At 40.7% G+C, this 21,337-nt stretch overlaps 1 protein-coding gene across 4 annotated transcripts in view; it reads right to left on the bottom strand.

The window, feature by feature from the left end:
• LUC7L (LUC7 like) overlaps positions 1 to 18,149 on the bottom strand; it is a 30,383-nt gene extending 12,234 nt beyond the window's left edge. Inside the window, exons 1-4 of one of the 4 annotated variants that reach the window (XM_037005512.2) lie at positions 17,962 to 18,149; positions 17,043 to 17,113; positions 15,984 to 16,078; positions 7,885 to 7,983 (exon numbers count right to left, since the gene is read on the bottom strand). In XM_037005512.2, the coding sequence (XP_036861407.1) occupies positions 7,885 to 7,980 (96 nt within the window). In that variant the 5' untranslated portion in view covers positions 7,981 to 7,983; positions 15,984 to 16,078; positions 17,043 to 17,113; positions 17,962 to 18,149. The remainder of the gene's footprint in view (positions 1 to 7,884; positions 7,984 to 15,983; positions 16,079 to 17,042; positions 17,114 to 17,961) is intronic. The other 3 variants (XM_037005511.2, XM_037005515.2, XM_037005513.2) reach the window with 3 other exon arrangements.
• Between the last annotated feature and the right edge of the window lie 3,188 nt (positions 18,150 to 21,337).

Raw genomic sequence — 21,337 nt, 5'->3', positions numbered from 1 at the left:
GAGCACGTTTAAATGATTAGAAGAGAAAAAAAAGTATTCGGGTCTAAAAAATGACGTCCTAATCACAAGCTACCACTTACTAGATAGTCTTCCAACCTCTACATCAGGGTCACGAGGAGACATGACCCACTGAGAGTGGCTGCGCAGAGTGCTGGCACATGGCAGGCACCCAGGCTGGGGCTGTCCCAGCTCTGCCTGCCCACAGCAGCACACCCGCTGGAGAGCCTGAAGCAAGCCCACGAGGTCAGCAGAACGTCCCGAGAGCAGGAGCCCTGGGCAATAGTGTGAACAGCAGCGCAGCCTCCTATGGTCTGTTTCCCAGATGAAGAAACTGAGGTGCCATTTCCAAAGTGGTAAGGGACAGCAACAGGACCCTTGTGATTTGGCTCCAAAGTCTCTACACTTAATCCTCTCATCACCAGCTCTACTTACAGATGGGTAGGAAGAGTGAATAACCTGCCCAAGGTCACAGAGGGGTTTTAACCCAGGATACCGGGCCTGGAAACACAGAACTGTTATACTGGGCATCTGAAAGACAGAAGAGTAGGTACAACCACAACTGGTCTCATTTGGTGAATCAAAGACAGTTTGGAAATTAGCTGACATGGTGTGGAGTTCTGGAAACCTGTCAAATAACCATCACAAACTAGGAAAAAGATCAACTATATTTTCACTACATTTCAGAGAAACATATTCTATACATTTTCAACATGTGAACACTAAAGCAATGTACTGCTCTCTAACTCAAAAATTAAGTTAATGTCAGTTCATATTGCTCGTTGGTAGTGTTCGAGTTGAGAAGTTCAGATGTATTTCTACAGATCACCTAATAGCAACAATTACACACCCTCTCCTAAGCAGTGTCTGGATAAAACACCCTTGAGAAATCAAGGGCTGGCCCTGGTGTGGTCGGGCTGAGGCTCCATCAGGCACCTTGGCCCAGATGAAATACCCAAGTCTGGGTGGGTCCTGTACGGGAGAGTGCCAGAGGCTCCCCCCCATCAAGCTCAAGCTGGGGGTCTGGGCAGGGGTTGTCTACACAAGGAAACACCTTTATGACAACCATGTCAGGCCCACAAAGAAAAACCTTTTTATGGCTCTGACTGGCAAGGACCCAAAAGCTTATTAACTTGTGTTAGTGAGGATGTGAGATGGACTCTCCTACACAGTGGCAGGAGCGCTCACCACCGGGGGACACCGTGGCGCTATCTCCAAGTGATGGGGGCACGTGCCTTCCTGACCCGACAGCTCCGCCTCTAGGGACTGTTCCCAGGTACAGTCGGTGTGCCAACATGTACCACAGCACCATGGCCACCGACAGGCTGGCCACAAAACACAGGCACCTGTCCTTTGAATACTACACAGTCATCAGATGGAACAAGGACACTCAGCAACAGAAAATAATCTCATAATCTCAAAGGTATGGGGGGTGGGGGAGACAGGTGTGGAGTACTGTACCGTAGACTACTATTTGTGTGAAAAAAGGAGTAATAGATGTACCTTCCCCCCAGGTATCCACATAAGCTCTAAAGGAAATGCAAGAAACCTAACAACTAGCTCTCTGGGGGCAACCAGAACAGAGCAGGAAAAAGGTTTCACAGTATATTTTTTGTACCTTTTAAATTTTGAACCATGTAAGTGTTCTGCACGTTTTTAAATTAATACAGGCATTGCAAACCTAGCGAAATCACCCATCTAGGCGATAATCCTCAACTGCTGCTTAAAGCACAAGGCCAAGGACTGCTGTGGACCTTCACGATCCCCAGGTCAAGCTGCCTGCAGCCCCCGAGAGCGCTGACAAGCATGCCACCTGAGGTGACGCAGCACAGGGCTCTGCTCCGAGCCAACTGGTCAGGAGGTAAGAACTTAAATCTGAGTTAAACGACATAATGAGGACACAATCAGCAAGACACGGGATATGAGAGACTTAAAAATTAATTTCTTCAAAGATTCTAAAAGACTTACAAAAGCATTCTAATGTGTAGCCTTATTTGGGGTCCTGAATCAACAAAGTAACTAAAAAAAATCCTTTTTGTGACAATCTGGGACATTTGAACACTACTAGATGATGTTAAGAATTTTTTTTAATTATGATTATTTTTAATAAAGTTAAAAATATGGTTTGCAATATATATATGAAATTCTATGTGTATGAGCTACTATAAATCAGGTGGAAAAACGATTAAGAATTAAAAAAGAGTCTTCACATCAATACTTCACTGAAAACTGGGAGATGAAACCCTGAGATCTTAAAGTATTATTCTGTTCACTTCCCTATCTTTAATATCTTCCTTAACATGTTCTTAAAAACATGTTAGGTAGATCCTGCCACACATACTCTAAAGAGAACTTAAGAGCCAGTGACAGCGCTGAAAAATCTAGATGAAATGACAGGATGTGTGAGCTTTGTGAGAGCAGTGGGTTCACAGAAGAAACAAAGTTGGCCATGAGATGATATTCGTGAGTGCTGGATACAAGGAGATTCATTATGTTAATAACTACACCTGCTTTTGATGTTTGAAATTTTTCATTAAAAAAATCCCTGGTAATCTTCTCTAGTCTTTTTCTTTTTTGTAGAAAAATATTCCATTTAATCATAGCTTTAAACTGTTCAAAGTTCTGTAAGCACAGTTCTCTACCTCCTTTTTGCCAGCAGTCTCAGAACTGACCTACACCCCATTACTGCACTGGATGGGACACAGGCTTCCAGCAACTGCCCTGAGACAGTCTACTGAAGAGCTGACCCATCAAGGCCAACTGTGGCATTTGAGAAGCAACTGTTGCCTTAAAAAATTGTTCGCTTCCTTGCATTATAAAGCAGTGGCAAGGGACCGCCTCCAGAGAGGGGAAGGCCACGGGGAAGAAGGCTGGAGGGCTTTTACCTTTTTATAAAAGCCTCGTCTGAATCCTGAGATTGAGCAATACATGTTCAATAAGAGCACACAAAAAAGCTGGGTTGAAATCTCCAAAGCATAAAATTCTGTGAGTTTGTCCTGACCCTATCATAATTTTAAGCCATTAAAGCCATTAAACAGGTTTCATATGCAGTTTCAAGGGCACAGTCTATGATATGAGTGCATCAAATATACGCATTTGTTTCCTTATTTTTATTGCGTCTAATTTTTTAATCATAAACAACCTACCACAAACATATTTGCATACCAATGTTTGCCTAAATTTCCAACTACCTCCTTCAGATAGAGATTTACAGAAATAGGTCACAAGACAGAAATACTTTTATGTTTGCATTTCTGCCTATTAGCTATGTGACTGGACCAAGTAACCCTACATGACACAGAAAATGTAATTATTTCTCCTTCCCTCCCTCAAGAATTAATCACTTGAGAGTTTACCTTTTAAAAGTGAACTAAAATGCATATGCAAGCACACAATTTTTATTCCCAGCAAACAGGGTCATTTTGTAAGTTTGCTTTTTTCTTTTTCACATCAGTGCACACGTCTCTGGCTCTACAGCTGGGCAGGATTTCATTTTACTTGGACTACTTTAAACCATCAAATTAGTACATACTTGGGTTTTTTAAATTTTTCATAAATTCAAAATGATGAAAAACATATCTTCCAATACAAAGGCAAATATTCTTCTAGAACAGTTTCTTATAAATTGCTTAGAGGTGACTCAAAGTCTATAAATGTTTCAAGTTTTTGTAAGAGCCTGTAATATAAAAAAAATTGGCTAAACTACCATTGTAACAGTACCATCTATTATGCACAGCTTTCACTTTAATGATCTGACTCCAATAATCTGTGTCTAAAAAATATCTTATAAAAAAATGGCTTAAAATCAAATGCCTGTTGTATTTAATATATTTGGTAAAAAATTTCAGTATTAAAACTAATGCTGTCTTTTTGCTGTCAGTTGTCTCTGAATATAACCTAGATACAAAGAGCTCCTGAATATGCCTGCTGACCCACTGAATGGGGGCTGCTTCCCCTCCCAGAGTCACATGCTGCTGCCCATTAATTCTGGCAAATAACATCAAACTTACAGTACTTGCAGAGGCTCTGGAGGTAAATGCTTGGCCCATCTCACAGAATTATTGCCCACAAAGAACATTCTACCAAAATACTCGGTGAGTTACAAAAACCTAAGTTATTGAGAAAAATCAGAACAAGTCATGGATTAGTGATGGCTTAGAATTTGTGAAAATGAAGCCTGTGTCACCTCTCATTAGTGAAGATCACACAACAGCCCTTCCAGAAACCAACCTCAGCATGTCCCCATGGGAGCTGCTGGTTCTACGCCTGACGCTTGGGCAGTGGGTGGACGCACAGCAGTCTGGGAGCCTAGCCACCAGCAGCAGGTCATCAGGAAGCAGCCCACTGGCCACACCTGGCCACAAAGCTTCCGCGGTGTCCCCCTTATCAAAAGTGCAATTCTTACAAGAAAAAAACACAACCAGTCTTTTCTGGTAAATGTACTTGTTCATCCTGAATCGACTACCTTTGAAAGATACAAGAGACCTCCAGACAGAGGTCCTAAATGGCTGGTCACATGGAAAGGGGAGACTTTACCAGACAGCCTTGCAGAGCTCTGGAATCTGTTGTGTTATTTTAATCTATACTGAGAAAAGACTATTTTTCTTCTAAGTTTACTACTCATAACTAAGGAAATAAAATGGTATTTTAGCTTGATATTTTAAAGCTTGATACACTGAAGTAACCCAAGCATATCCACACTGGCATGTATAATTAAAGCTTTTAAGATAGGGTCAAATTTATAGCATGTGAATTATATCTTAATGCCATTATTTAAAAAAACCTTTTAAGGCAAAATCTCCCTAACACTCAGAGGTATCTGCTTAGAACTTCATCAAGACATCATTTCACTGTATGACAGGACCACAAATTCTGTTGCCAATCCCCCATTAAAAGTTACATTACAGCCTTTTTTCCCTTTTTAACAAGTTGCAATGAGCATCTTTTCTATGTACTCATCTGCACACATTCCCAGCTGTGGAGTCCTGGAACACACATGCACCTGGCATGCTGACAGTACGACAGACTGCTTTCCTACAAACACAGCCGCCCTACGCTGGCCTTCATGCTTCGGGGCAGGGGACCTCTGCCATGTGTTTACAGCAGTGGTCATCAAATTTAATATGAGCTATTTGTAGGGTCAAAATGATTTCAGGAGGTGAGGGGGTGGCTAGCTTTTGCAATTAATGGAAAAAGTAATTCCTCTGTATGGTGAACTTCTATATAGTACCTACTCTAGCCCTCCAAGACAAAAGCGTTCACGATTTCCTAACGTCCTCTGAAAAGACCTCTGCACACCTAAGCATGACATCAAGTATGAATCACCATCCCTTTCTGAAAAGCACACTATGGAAGCAAATCATACTTTTTTGCTTTTCCACTTTCTCTTGGAGGTAATTTCACATTAACACACTGAACCACCTCCTTCTCTTTTCTTACAGCTGTCTGTCTGTCATTCACTGTAAAGACAGGCTATAATTTAGCCAGTCCCTTATGGAGGAAATCTGGTTCCTGCTTTTTGCAGTTAAACAATGCTACAGAATATTCTGGCACAAACTTCTCTTTGGACATAGGCAAGGATACAAGATAGATATACTCTCAGAACTGGCACTGCTGGGAGGTACACTCACAGCTTGATATGCTGAATTACTCAGGTGTTTCAGGGTTACTTAATTCTTCATCTCTTTAGCTTTTGAGTGAGGGTGAACACCTGCCACAGGATTAGATGCCAGCTAGGAAATGTTCTTTGCCCAGTTTCTGAGCTACAGACACCATCTCTTCAACCCTGACACGTTTTATGTACAAAGTAAACTAGGCCATAATCACACAACACTGCAATATTTTGTCCCAGTTTATTGTTGTATATTATATATTGGAGTTTTTGATTTGCTAATACTTAGTTTTCATACGACAAATGTGTCTTCCTCACAGCTTCTAGGCTTTATAAAGCCTGACATCTGAAGATAACAAAACAAAATTCACTTTTGGGGGATCCAACTTGGGTCTTTTCCAAGTGGTTAATCCGTAGTTTTCTACACTGTCCACTGAAAAATCTTACTTCTCCACACTGGCTGAACATACACTCTTTATATACTTAATTTGCTGTATGTTTTTAGTCTCCTTCTGTAGTCTCAATTTCTTCTACTCATCAGTACTCTACCATTAAATTAATCAGGCCATTTAAGACATTTGGATTTAGAAGAAATGCCAAGATTTGTGAACCAAAAAACATTACTAAAACTGATGTTTCAACCTATGTATCTATATACTTATCTGAAACCTGATATCCCAAGATAATAGCCTCTTTACATATCCATTTTCCGACTATTGAAGAATTAACCAAGAATTGGTCTTTGTAACCACTTTTTTAAAAAAATATATAGTTAATATTTATTTTATGGCTTCTTTCAATCATTAGTTTACCTTAAGTCCTTACACTTGGTTACCACAGTCCTACAAACATCAGAATTTTCTAAGAGCTTATTTTACATAATTATTAAAGGTATACTGAATCACATGTGCTAAGTATAGAGTGATTTTTAAATTTTGGAAATTTCTTATACATTAGCATTTTATTTTTAAAAATTTATTTTTACCTATTGGAATTTATTTATTTTATTTTATTTTATTTTATTTTATTATTTTTTTTTTTTGAGAGGGCATCTCTCATATTTATTGATCAAATGGTTGTTAACAACAATAAAATTCAGTATGGGGGGGGGTCAATGCTCAATGTGTAACCACTTTTTAAGCCTACTCATTTTAAAGAGAATTTACTCCAGCTAAAGTAACACCCGCTAAGACTGTCCCTCGGAGTCCCCTCTCTGGCCGCGGCATACCTCGCTCAGCCCCTTTTCAGTGTCCACTTAGGAACCTGAGCCAAACCCCTTCACGGACCTCTGGTCATACCAGCAACTGAGACTCAAGGAAAGGAAAAATTACAATGGACTGACTCTAAACCATGCATTCTCAATATGGGCAAAGGTGAAAACTGGTCTTACAGGGCGAAAAATAATCTAATGTTATTACAATGGCTTGTGGCCTGGAAAGGATGGCAGTACTTGAAATGATATGCAGGATACTGGTAGTATCAAAATGTCATGGAGGGAAGCAGATGGTTTAGGAAAAAAGAAAGTCTCCTCTGGGAGACAGTAATAAAAAAAACTGTGAAATGTCATTTTACTAACATTAAGTGGCAAAAATTTAAAAATTTTGGTAACAGCAAGTGTTGGTGAGGGTGTAGACACTGCTCTTGGGGATATAAGTTTTATCAAACAATAGAAAGAAAAAGACATTATAAAACTATCTTGCGAGGATGAACAATACGTAACCTATGAGCCAGCAATTCTTTTCCTAGGGTATTCTACCTGGGTATTCCTATCTAGAGTGGAAATATACTGTACATAAATCCTGTACATGTGCACCAGGAAGATATTCATGAATATTTATAATACTTGTTCATGTCAGCAAAGAAATGAAAACCTACCCAATCTGAATAAAGAATGGATAAGCAACAATGAAAATCAATCACACCAAACAAAACAGGTAAACAGAAACATAATACTGAATGGAAAAAAGTCACTGAAGACTCTCTACACTATGAAACTGTTTACATAAAGCTCAAACACAAGCAAAAGTAAACATTGAAGAAATCATAAAAATATGTACTAAAAAATATTTTTGAAAGGAAATAATACATAAAAAATGCAGAAGTGTTTGGGAGGTAGACACAAAATGATATTGGACATGTTATAGCTCTCAGCTGGGATGGTGCGATAACAAGTATCTATTATCATTATTTTACTTTGTAATTTACAATGTTACATTATTTTCATTCAACATTTGGCTCTTCACAGGAGGGATGAATTAACACCACATAAAACTTACATCTAATTCAAAAAACAGGTCTCTTTCTTTACTTGCAATCTCATAATCAGCTCGGAGGGCCAAGTCGTGGATTTTGGTACATTCTCCTAAATCCATGCGCTGTGAGAAAGAAACAAAAAATTTACAAATGAACATCAACTAACTGTAGAAATCACATCACCTGGTGTTTCAACTGTCACCAAAAATAAACAGTACTTTTTTGAATACTAAACTGTGAGAAAATTAAGAAACGGAATACATGAATCACTATGTTGTGTACTTAAAACTGATACAATATTGTTCATCAACTATATATCAATTAAAAAAAAAGAAAACAGTGTATGGCTGAGAGCCTTATTTTTCTTTCACCACAATGATTATATGAAACTCAGCACAGATGCATTTAACAGTGTAAATAAAGGTTTCTATCTTTTAGACCCAGACATAACTGGACTAATAATGAAAACACATTAATTAGCCTTTGCCAGTTTTACTTTTACATCAGTCAGGTAAGAAATGTCTATTCAGTGCATAGTGGGTATGCGTGAGTGACAACGAAAAGGCCAGAAAACAAGTGCACCAAGTGCACCAACGACAGCAACAAGGTTCTCAGCATTCCTTCTTCCAGCCTTGACTTACTCAAGATGCTCAACACCTGAGCTGCAGACACAAGAAAAGGAAAGTGCAGACAGAAATCAGGTATCAGGTTTGACAATTATAACACAACCTAACCCTTGGGAGAAAAAAGCAGGAGTTGCAGTACTTGTATTAGACAAAATAGACTTCAAAACAAAGAAAGTCACAAGAGACAAAGATGGACATTACATAATGATAAAGGGGTCAATTTAACAAGAAGATATAACCATTATAAATATTTATGCTCCCAACACAAGAGCACTAACATATGTGAAACAAATACTAACAGAATTAAAAGGGGAAATAGAATGTGATGCATTCATTCTAAGAGACTTCTGAAGGACAGATCAACCAGACAGAAAATAAGTAAGGAGACAGAGGCATTGAACAACACACTAGAACAGATGGACCTAACAGACATCTACAGAACTCTCCATCCAAAAGCAGCAGAATACACATTCTTCTCAAGTGCACACGGAACATTTTCAAGAATAGATCATATTCTAGGCCATAAAAAGAGCCTCGGTAAATTCAAAAAGACAGAAATTGTACCAACCAGTTTCTCAAGACCACAAAGGTATGAAACTAGAAATAAATTACGCAAAGAAAGTGAAAAATCCCACAAACACATGGAGGCTTCACAACATGCTACTAAATAACCAATGGATCAATGACCAAATAAAAACAGAGATCAAGCAATATATGGAGACAAATGACAACAATAATTCAACACCGCAAAATGTGTGGGACGCAGCCAAGGCTGTGCGCTAAGAGGACAGTATATTGCAACACAGGCGTACCTCAGGAAAGAAGAACAATCCCATATGAGCAGTCTAAACTCACAATTAACGAAAGTAGAAAAAGAAGAACAAATGAGGCCCAAAGTCAGCAGGAGGGACATAATAAAGATTAGAGAAGAAATAAATAAAATCAAGAAGAATAAAACAATAGAAAGAATCAATGAAAGCAAGAGCTGGTTCTTTGAGAAAATAAACAAAATAGATAAACCCCCAGGCAGACTTATCAAGAAAAAAAGAGCAAAATATATAAAGAGCTCACACACCTCAACAAACATAAAGCAAATAATCCAATTAAAAAATGGGCAGAGGAGCTGAATACAGTTCTCTAAAGAAGAAATTCAGATGGCCAAAAGACACATGAAAAGATGCTCCACATCGCTTGTCATCAGAGAAATGCAAATTAAAACCACAATGAGATATCACCTCACACCAGTAAGGATCGCCACCATCCAAAAGACAAACAACAACAAATGCTGGTGAGGTTGTGGAGAAAGGGGAACCCTCCTACACTGCTGGTGGGAATGTAAATTAGTTCAAGCAGTATGGAGGTTCCTCAAAATGCTCAAAATAGAAACACGATTTGACCCAGGAATTCCACTTCTAGAAATTTACCCTAAGAATGCAGCAGCCCAGTTTGAAAAAGACAGATGCACCCCTATGTTTATGGCAGCACTATTTACAATAGCCAAGAAATGGAAGCAACCCAAGTGTCCATCAGTAGATGAATGGATAAAGAAGAGGTGGTACATATACACAATGGAATATTATTCAGCCATAAGAAGAAAACAAACCCTACCATTTGCAACAACATGGATGGAGCTAGAGGGTATTATGCTCAGTGAAATAAGCCAGGCCGAGAAAGACAAATATCAAATGATTTCACTCATATGTGGAGTATAAGAACAAAGAAAAACTGAAGGAACAAAACAGCAGCAGAATCACAGAACCCAAGAATGGATTAACAGTTACCAAAAGGAAAGGGACTGGGGATGATGGGTGGGAAGGGAGGGATAAGAGTGGGGAAAAAGAAAGGGGGCATTACGATTGGCATGTACAGTGTTGGGGGCGTACGGGGAGGGCTGTACAACAGAGAACACAGGTAGTGATTATACAGCATCTTGCAATGCTGATGGACAGTGACTGTAGAGGGGTGGGAGGGGACTTTGTGAGGGGGGGAGCCTGGTAAACAGTGTTCTTCATGTAATTGTAGATTAATGATAGCAAAAAAAAAAAAGAAAAAGAAAAAGAAAAAAAGAGTCTACTCACATAAATAGATTCAGAAATGAGAAAGGAAAAATCACTACAGACACCACAGAAATACAAAGAATTATTAGAGAATACTATGAAAAATTATATACTAACAAACTGGATAACCTAGAAGAAATAGACAACTTTCTAGAAAAATACAACCTTTCAAGACTGACCTAGAACGAAACAGGAAATCTGAACAGACTGATTACCAGCAACGAAATTGAACTGGTAATCAAAAACCTACCTAAGAACAAAAACCCCTGGACCAGATGGCCTCACCGCTGAATTTTATCAAACATTCAGTGAAGACCTAATACCCATCTTCCTTAAAGTTTTCCAGAGTAGAAAAAGAGGGAATATTTCCAAACTCATTCTATGAGGCCAGCATCACTCTAATACTAAAACCAGGCAAAGGCACCACAAGAAAAGAAAATTACAGACCATTTTCCCTGATAAACATAGATGCAAAAATACTCAACAAAATATTAGCAAACCGAATTCAAAATACATCAAAAAGATCATCCAACATGATCAAGCAGGATTTATTCCAGGGATGCAAGGATGGTACAACATTCAAAAATCCATCAACATCATCCACCACATCCACAAAAAGGACAAAAACCACATGATCATCTCCATAGATGCTGAAAAAGCATTTGACAAAATTCAACATCCATTCAATGATAAAATCTCTCAACAAAATGGGTATAGAGGGCAAGTACCTCAACATAATAAAGGCCATATATGACAAACCCACAGCCAACATCATACTGAACAGCGAGAAGCTGAAAGTTTTTCCTTTAAGATCGGGAATAAAACAAGGATACCCACTCTCCCCACCTCTATTCAACATAGTACTGGAGTGTGGAGTACATAGCCACAGCAATCAGACAACACGAAGAAATAAAAGGCATCTAGATTGACAAGGAAGAAGTTAAACTGTCCCTGTTTGCAGTTGACATGATATTGTACATAAAAAACCCTAAAGAATCCACTCCAAAACTACAAGATCTAATATCTGAATTCAGCAAAGTTGCAGGATACACAATTAATATGCAGAAATCTATGGCATTCCTATACACTAACAATGAACTAGAAGGGAGAGAAATCAGGAAAACAATTCTATTCACAGTTGCATCAAAAGAATAAAGTACCTAGGAATAAACCTAACCAAGGAAGTGAAAGACCTATACTCTGAAAACTACAAGACACTAATGAGAGAAATTAAAGAAGATACCAATAAATGGAAACACATCTGTCTACAGATTCTACAGCAATCTACAGATTCAATGCAATTCCTATCAAAATACCAACAGCATTCTTCAGCGAACTAGAGAAAATCGTTCTAAAATTCATATGGAACCACAAAAGACCCCAAATAGCCAAAGAAATCCTGAGAACGAAGAATAAAGCTGAGGGGATTATGCTCCCCAACTTCAAGCTCTACTACAAAGCCACAGTAATCAAGACAATTTGGAACAGACTAGAGAGCCCTGATATAAACCCAACCATATATGGTCAATTAAAATACGATAAAGGAGCCATGGACATACAGTGGGGAAATGACAGCCTCTTCAACAGCTGGTGTTGGCAAAACTGGACAGCTACATGCAAGACAATGACACTGGATTGTTGTTTAACCCCGCACACAAAAGTAAACTCGAAATGGATCAAAGACCTGAATGTAAGTCATGAAACCATAAAACTCTTAGAAGACAACATAGGTGAAAATCTCCTGAATATAAGCATGAGGAACTTCTTCCTGATGCATCTCCTCAGGCAAGGGAAACAAAAGCAAAAATGAACTCATGGGACTACATCAAACTAAAAAGTTTCTGTACAGCAAAGGACACCATCAACAGAACAAAAAGGCATCCTACAGTGTGGGAGAATGCATTTGTAAATAACATATCCAACAAGGGGTTAACAACCAAAATAGATAAAGAACTCACACGCCTCAACACCCAAAAAGCAAATAATCCGATTAAAAAATGGGCAGAGAATATGAAGAGACAGTTCTCCAAAGAAGAAATTCAGATGGGCAACATGAAAAGATGCTCCACATCACTAATCATCAGGGAAATGCAAATTAAAACCACAATGAGATACCACCTCACACCAGTAAGGATGGCCAGCATTGAAAAAACAACAAATGCTGGCGAGGATGCAGAGAAAGGGGAACCTCCTACACTGCTGGTGGGAATGCAAGCTAGTTCAACCATTGTGGGAAGCAGTATGGAGGTTCCTCAAAAAACTCAAAATAGAAATACGATTTGACCTGGGAATCCCACTCCTCGGAATTTACCCAAAGAATACAACTTCTCAGATTCAAAAAGACATATGCACCGTTTATCGCAGCACTTTTTAGAATAGCCAACATATGGAAGCAACCTAAGTGTCCATCAGTAGATTGAATGGATAAAGATGTGGTACATATACACAAGGCAATACTATTCAGCCATAAGAAAGAAACAAATCCTGCCATTTGCAACATGGAGCTGGAGGATATTATGCTCAGGCCAGGTGGAGAAAGAGAAGTGCCAAATGATTTCCCTCATTTGTAGAGTATAAGAACAAAGCAAAACTGAAGGAACAAAAATAGCAGCAGACTCAGAGACTCCAAGAAAGAATTAGTGGGCACCAAAGGGGAGGTGTGGGGAGGGAGGGAGAAGGGGATTGAGGGGTATTATGTTTAGTACACATGGTGTGGGGGGTCGCGGGGAGAACAGTGTAGCACAGAGACGGCAAACAGTGAATCTGGACTTGGTGTAGGGGGGAGAGCCTAGTAAACATAATGTTCTTCATGTAATTGTAGATTAATGATAAAAAAGGGGGGGACTACTCCTTGATAGGATAAAATTAACTGCAAATCAACGATTAATGCATGTTTTACATATCCTTAATTTTGATCTTTCAAATAGTGAATCTGTGGCATCTTATGGACAGTGACTGCATTGGGGTACGGGTGGGGACTTGGTAATATGCGTAAATGCAGTAACATTGTTTTTTCATGTGAAATCTTCCTAAGAGTATATATCAATAATACCTTAATAAAAAATTAAATATAAAAGAAAAGAAAAGAAAAGAAAGGGTTTCCACAAATGAAACTGAGCGCTATAACTAAAAGGAATGGTATCTATCAGAAATGCTTAAACGCTAGTGGAGGTTCTGTTGCTCCGTTAACAAAAAACAAAAAAACGCTACCAGAGGAAGTAAGCACAAAAACCTTAAGTAGTATCATTCTGAAATGTAAATCTACTACGATTCCAAACACTCCAAAAAAGTTTTGACACTGGGGAACCACATGCAAAGCTGTCTTCCTTTGGCTGAGGAGAGCTCTGAGGGGGCTTCTGCGGAATCCTGGCTTCCACAATTACTCTCCGGATGTATCTTTCCAGCTTTTCCAAGGAGACAGGGAAATACCAGCCCATTCTCCTGGCAGCTATGCAACAAGCAGAGCTAAAATACCACATTCATTAAGTCCTTCCAAAATACTTCAATTGGCTGTCAAATCCAGTGTGTCAGACCTTTCACAACGCACAAAGCCCTGCCTTCTCTGCCCTCTAATGGTCTCACACTGCTGACAGGGAAGGACACTAAAGACTCTTTGAGAACCTTCGGAAAACAAAGTTCTTTCTCTAGACAAGAGTAACACCTACCCTTTGGCGTTCTTACTCTTCCAAACTTACTAATCAACATGACATTTTCCCACAAAGTCACAATAAAAAACTTACTTCTATTCCTATCTTACCCCTACGATGACAGAAGATCAACTGAGCAAAAACAAGTCTGGTGCAGTCCTCAGCAGGCTGAGGGTTAGAAGCACTTTCATCTTGTTGCTCTAGTCTAAGGATTATATTTATTCCCTGTCAATCAATTTAACACAAAACACAAACTGTTACCTCTAGCTCTCACCTCCGCTTCCTGTGGCACAAGGCTCCACCTCCACAACCAGCTCCACCCTAACTACCAAGTCTCACCCCAACGACCCTGGCAGGCACGGACAGTGGTCCACCTGCACCTTCACCCAGCTGCCCCTGCCCAGGTCCACATGAAGCGACCCTGCTCCGTCCAGGGCTCCTCGTCTCTCATGAAACTCTACAGCCTCACTCCCGCCAGCCCACGTTACCAGCGGCATTCCCGTTGTCCTTCAGCTCCATCCTCCACCCTGAGTGTTACACCCCAAACCATGCGTGTGTTCTCACCCTATCCGAAACAGTCCACTGCCTACTCATTTATTATTTATTGTCAGTCCCCTTCTTCCCTTGGATGAGAATACTTCTGTCTTATTGGCACCATACCCCCAGTGCCTGGAGCAGAGTAGGCATCCAGTAAATATTTACCAAATTACTCTATACTCAACACATCAAACATTTGTAGGAAATGCCTTCATTCTCATTATTTTTCTCACCAGCATTCTAGAACAATGCTACCAGGGATCTGACCAGAAAGATACAGCTAAAATACTTCTACCTCGCCCCAGTGCTTTTCGCTCCATCCCCTCTGGCTTCTTCCAGTAAGATCTATCAACAACTCCACTTTTTCGGCTGAGCTGCTTATGCCTGGGGGCAGCCATGAGTACACACTGACTGCACCCAAATCAAGTACTGCAAAGAGTAGTTGCAGCATTTTCCCATGCAGATTAACCCGCAGGCAAAGCCTCAGGGGACAGAAGCACAAGGTTAGGCATTTATTTCCTATTTGCTGTCAGAAGAGCCAGCTCAATAAGATTAATACATCTGAGTGGTTTTCCAAAGGCTTCTCCCCCACCATAATAATAAAGGCACAATTAATAGTGAATAAAACACTCCCTAATGCATGCACATTTGACCCTTACAATGAGTGGACAGCTTTTATATTCCACAAGGTAGCTGTGAAACGGTGGTGGTCTTTACAGCACCTATTTCCTCTAAGTGGCTGAATCGTATACGTAATCCTCCACTCTTTAGTCTTCTTGAATTGTATCTGATTTTGTATAAATTCCTATTATGCAAAACAAGCACTTATTATTTTTTGGTTCATCTGATGTGAACTTAAAATGTTAGGAGTCTGTGTTCACTGGATCATGTACTGATTTCCCAAAAGGGTGGCATAAACACAAACTACAAAAATCAGTGTTATTACTGATTTTTAAAAAAAAACAAAAACTTGGGGAAGAAATGTACCTTGTTAGATCAAAAATCTAGTGTATGTTCAACTTGAAAACAATCTTCAAACAACTAAAGGCTGACCTGAAACATACTTTTTGCTATAAATAAGACTACTTGCATTACGTAGTTGTGAATAACTCAACATAAATGACTGCAAAAAGCTGGTAACTTTACAGAGAGTTTCACTGTGGTGAAATATGTCCCATAATATACAATTCCACCAAACTAATAGAATCTGTAATTTGACAGGCAGTTCCGTGACTTCCCCCCCAAATGCACCTACCGTCCCAGCCAGGATGTCATGCGGACAGCAATCCAGAAGATGACTCTTGCAGACACGGTCATCTGTAAACTTGACCCTCTGTCTGGTTTCATCTCCTGAAATTCATTTGTGGTTTTAAATAAGACAATATTATCACATCAAGCACAAAAGCCTGTCTGGTACAATTCACTGGATGATTCGCAGACTACCAAATAACACTGAAAACCTGGTCTAGAAAAATTTACAACTAGAGTGGCACATAGATGTTTTATGATGCTTAATATACCATGAAGAGTCACACTTAATGAGATCTGACACCACTGATTGTGCCAAAGAAATCAAGGAGTCAGAAGTAATAGGCTGAGCACCAAAAGGCCATTAGCCCCCACACATACATGTGGGCAATGGGATAACAAAACCCATGCTAATCAAAGGGCCACAAATCACCACGTATTGTAGTAGTTTCCTCCAACAGAAGCTACTTATTAATCTAATCATTTTGCTGTGGACAAATGCATAGGCAGTGTTTTGCCCAAAATCTCATGAAGAAGAAAGCTTTCTAACTGTGCCGCTGATAAATAATCTAGGCCTAATCTTCCTATGCTCCTTTCACCCCCACCCTTAGACAGAGTTGGCACCTGGGAGTCACTTTTAACAATACCAAAAAGACAATACCAAAAAGAGGCAGAAAGGAACTGGGTTGGTCAATACACACTGTGAGTTCCAACACATACTGTACCCATCTGCATTCTTCAAGACCTCAGCTGCAGAATTTTATGCCCGCTGTTGAAAAGTTTTAAAGGAAAAGTTTTCTTGCCCAACCTGCAGTAAGGAAGTCAGGGGAATGATACATAAAAGTAAAGGCAAAGTGTAATGTGACAAATTTTAAAGCTAATCTGTGTATATGACACAGAGCTGTGTAATACTAGAGGAGGAATATATTTTAGGATTTGCAAGCATCCAGGATTAATGTTGTGTCTACTGAAAATGTTTTCTTTCTAAACTACACTTTTAAAGTTACTTGTGAAAAAAAGCAAACACTTTTTTGTTATAACAGCTTAGAAATTGGTTGTGACTCACGGCTCGATGAACATGAGGCTTTTCTGCAACTCCCTTGCAGATTGATGTAGGCAGGCAAAGATACACTGAACCTTTATAAATAAAATAGAGGGGCCACAATTGTTCAGTTTGTATGAAATAAAAATATGGGAAGCAATTCAAAAGCAACTCAATATACAAAGAAAGCTAAAAAGCACTTATTCACCTATGAAATAAAGTGCAAAGAATCTGCACAGCCCTGCAAATGTGCCAGTGTGAACTTACAACCTCGTTACTTCGGGAGAAAAGAAAACACAAACCACAGCAGGAATATAGTTTAGCAAAGATGCGACCGCTTTCTCTTGAGACAACCACCATCCTCTAGGACTCCTCCCTACAGTACGACCTGCCTAACGACTGCCAAGCTCTGGCTAAACAGAGGCTCTCCTGTGTGGTTGGAGGGAAAGGGGGCTGGAAAAGCACTCGGCAGGAACCCTCGTTAGAAAAGCTCAATTTACGGCTCCCCTTGCAAAGGTACAGAACAAGCACGGCCGGGGTTTCGAGGCCCATCCGGCTCCCTCGAGTGTAGCTTCTTCCCCAAGGAGCCTCGGAGGATGCTGGCTCCAGCAAGCCCTTCGCGAACACCCGGGTTCGCAAAGGAGCCGCGGCGCCGGCCGGGGAGGAAGCCGCAGGACGTGAAAAGGGGAAAGGGCCACAGCCTCCGCCTGCAGTACGGGTTCCGAAGGAGGAGCCCAGGGGGATGCAGTGCCGGCGCTGGAGCGCCCGGCCGCAGCCGCCTCCCGAGCAAACCGGCTCAAACAAAGGCCCGGCGCCGGCGGTCCGCGCGCGGGGGGAGGGGCGGGCGCCTGGCGCAGGCGCAGACGATCACAGCCCCCGCCTCAGGCCGCCCGGCGGCCTCGCTCCCACCCGGCCCCTCGCCTGTCCAATCGCCCCGACTCACCATCCCGGGCCGTGCCCATGAGCTGGTCCAGCAGGGCCCGCATCTGCGCCTGGGCGGACATGGTGACCGGCGGGGGCGGCAGGGTCGGCCGCGACGGCTCCTCTCGGCTCGGCGGCGAGGACGGCGGCGACGAAGGTTGGTCGCGTCAGCTTCGAGCTCACTTGGCTCCTTCCCGTCGCGGGGGACGCCGGGAGGAAGTGCGTCGCGCCGGTGCTAGGCCTGCCGGAAGGAGTAGTTTCCGGCAGAGGGCGAGGCTGCAATGCGCGTGCGCGCTGCTGAGGGCGGGGCACAGCGCCGGTTCTGATTTTAGTCGGCCTCGCAAGACCTGGGTGCTCTACTGAGGTGGAAATGCAATAAAATAAATAAATACAGACCATCCAAAGCAAAGTAAATCCCGATTGTTTTCTGGCTAGCCATGAAACCAGCCGTGAGCACGTGTAGCTGCTCTGACTCGGTTCTCTTACGCCTGTGAAATGGGGATTCTGGTTGGTGCCTGTCCTGGCTTCTGTGAAAGTCAAACCAAGCCTGGAGCCAATGTTGGACTCTTTAATCAATGCTCCGCGGCATCCCTCTGCGCCCAGAGGCTTGCCAGCCCTGCCTCCTGTGAGGCTGACGGGTGGCTCTCTCCTTTGCGTGGGGTGGCCTGCCCACCTGAAGGTAGGTGGATTACACTGGATCCTTTCTACTCTAGGGGGCAGTGGCTCATCCTTAGAAACTGTCAACAAACCTGGATTTGTGTCTGCTTTTCCTGAGAAGCGAGCCTCCACACCAGCACGTCCAAAGGCTGGAAGCACGCAATCCTGCGCAACACTGTTTCGTATCAATTACTTATTTCTGTGTAGCAAGCCACTTAAAAACGCAATATTGTAAAACAAAATGATTTATTATTTCTCATGATTCTGTGCCATTTAGCCAGGATGTAGCTAAGGCCCTGGGCTCTACTGCTCTAGGTGGCTTTGGCTGGGCTCACAAAACTGCTTGTGTGAAACTGGGCTGCCTGACGATCTAAGAAGGCGCCACTGATACATCCGCCCAGTGATGCTCCTTGCGGCATTTCTTTCTGTACAGGAGATCATGTCTTTCAGAAGCCTAGGCCAAGCCGGCTGCCCCCAGGGAGGGAACGGAAGCTTTCAGTCCTTTTAAGGCCTAGGCTCAAGCTCTAGAACTTTACTTGTACCATTATCTATCATTCATAGCAAGTCAAAAGGCCAATGCAGATTCAAGGGGAGGGGAAACAGATGCTACCTTTTGATGTGAGGAGCACATGTGTGTACAGAGATGGGAGGAACTTTACGTAGCCGCATTTGAAGACTACTGGCCACAGTCCCCAAGAACTAAAACATACAGGCTTTGGAATAAAGGGCTGGCAGCAGTACTGACATTTCCCAGTTGCTCCCAGTGGCTGCTTTGTGGAGTGGAAATTGTGCTTCTTGCCCCAGCCCGGGGCTTCCCTGTTGTCACTAGGGCTGACATTCACTCACATGTGCAACCCAGGAACACAGAGAAATTGTGTTCTGTGGAGTGAAATTTGGACCAATTGGAGATGGAATGTGGAGGACAAATTTCTTCTTCTGATACACACTCCCAGCCCCCCACTGACTGTCCTGGGACACAGTAACATCCCATATCCTCTCACAAGACCAGCTTAGGAAAGCAAGCACTCCAGGGTGCCCGATGTGAAATAATGGCCGGCTCACCAATGCACCCTTGTTTATGTGCCCCCCTCACGTCTCGCTTTGCTCCTTTTGCCCCCATCCCTAAAATAGTTACAGCACTAAAGCTTCTCTGTGAAATTATCCCCAGGGAACCAAAGCTAAGGCACAAGAATTCATTAAGGTTGTCATTCAGAAAGAAAATTCTGTCAAGACACTCTCTGAGATGTAAGAAGGAATGGCAGTAAAAAGCAAAAAAATGGTGAACATGCAAAATGGAAACATTACCTATATAAAATGATAATAAATTAGTTTGTGGACTTAAAGACTAATAAAATATTGGAGAACAATAGCATATTAGTCAGAAGGGTGAATGATTAGTTTTATGGTTTTTGTAGTGTTCCAGAGGTACACTAAGTATTGTTTAAAAATTTCAAAGTTAAATGTTTGAAAAATATAAGTGGATTATGTAAATCCCAAACAGGCAAATGGGGAAAAATAGAATAAGAACATAAACAAATTTAGACAATCTAAAGCATGCAAGAAGCATTAGAAAGATGGGACAAAAAAAATGTTAAATAATATGGTGGCTAAATGCACCTTGGATTGAATCCTTGAACAGAAAAATGACAATAGTGAGAAAACTGGTGAAATTGAATAAAGTTTAGTAACTTAGTTAACAGTAATGTACCAATATTAATATTTTTAGTTTTGATGAATGTATCATAGTTATGTAAGATGTTAACCTTAGAGAAAACTGGTGAAACGTATATGGGAACTCTTGTACTGTCTTTGCAAATTTCCTGTAAATCTAAAAATATCCCAAAATAAAAAGGTTATTTAAAAAAGAATATAGTGGAAACAAATTCAAATAAATTATTATCATGATGTTATAAAGGGATTAAATTTATCAATTAAAAGACAATGGGATTTTAGGAAAATTCAGCTTTATGCTATTTATAAGCAATATACTTGAACTGTAAAGATATATAAAGTTTGGAAGTAAAAGTATGGAAAAATATGTAGACAAACACCAATATAAAGACAGCTGATATATTATGGTATAATGCTTAAGGGGAAAATATTAAATATAAAGAATCCAGTGTATTTAAAAAGGGTTTGTTCACAGAGGATGTAACTATTCTAAAGCGTGTGCACCTAGTAAAATGGCCTCAAAATATGCAAAGTAAAAGATGACATAACAACAAAGGAAACAAATACACCACCACAAGAGAGGATACCAATATACCGCTTTATAATGTTTCAATTAGACAGCCCCCAAATCTGTAAAGATACAAAAGATATTCTATATATATAGATATAGAACATGTATCTAGCACTGCATCCTATGGTCAGAAACACCTGGTTCATTTTCAAAAGTTGATCATAAAGCAAGCGCTAGTAGGTTTAAAAGAATCTGTGTCTGTGAAAAATACAAAGGGAAAAACCATACTGTGTTCAACCAGGGAAAATTATACCTTGGTTCTTCTCTAAATTTTCATTTTTCTCAACAGTCAAAAGATTGTAATTGCTTCACTTTAAGAACAGCTAGTAAGAATAGTCAAAAATTAGGAATGTCATACATCTTGGGGTAAAAACCAGACTTAAGTCATCACTCTTTAAAGGCCTTAATCCTGCCCATAATTTCACCTCAGTATCTAAACTTCCCTCTGTCTCTGCCTCTAATTAAGCTAATTTTTTATGCATCAACATTAATAATAAAT

This window comes from Manis javanica, chromosome 10, assembly GCF_040802235.1.
Source record: "Manis javanica isolate MJ-LG chromosome 10, MJ_LKY, whole genome shotgun sequence".
NCBI lineage: Eukaryota > Metazoa > Chordata > Mammalia > Pholidota > Manidae > Manis > Manis javanica.
The sequence above is the reverse complement of the archived record's forward strand: the minus strand, read 5'-3'. Positions and strand labels throughout refer to the sequence as shown.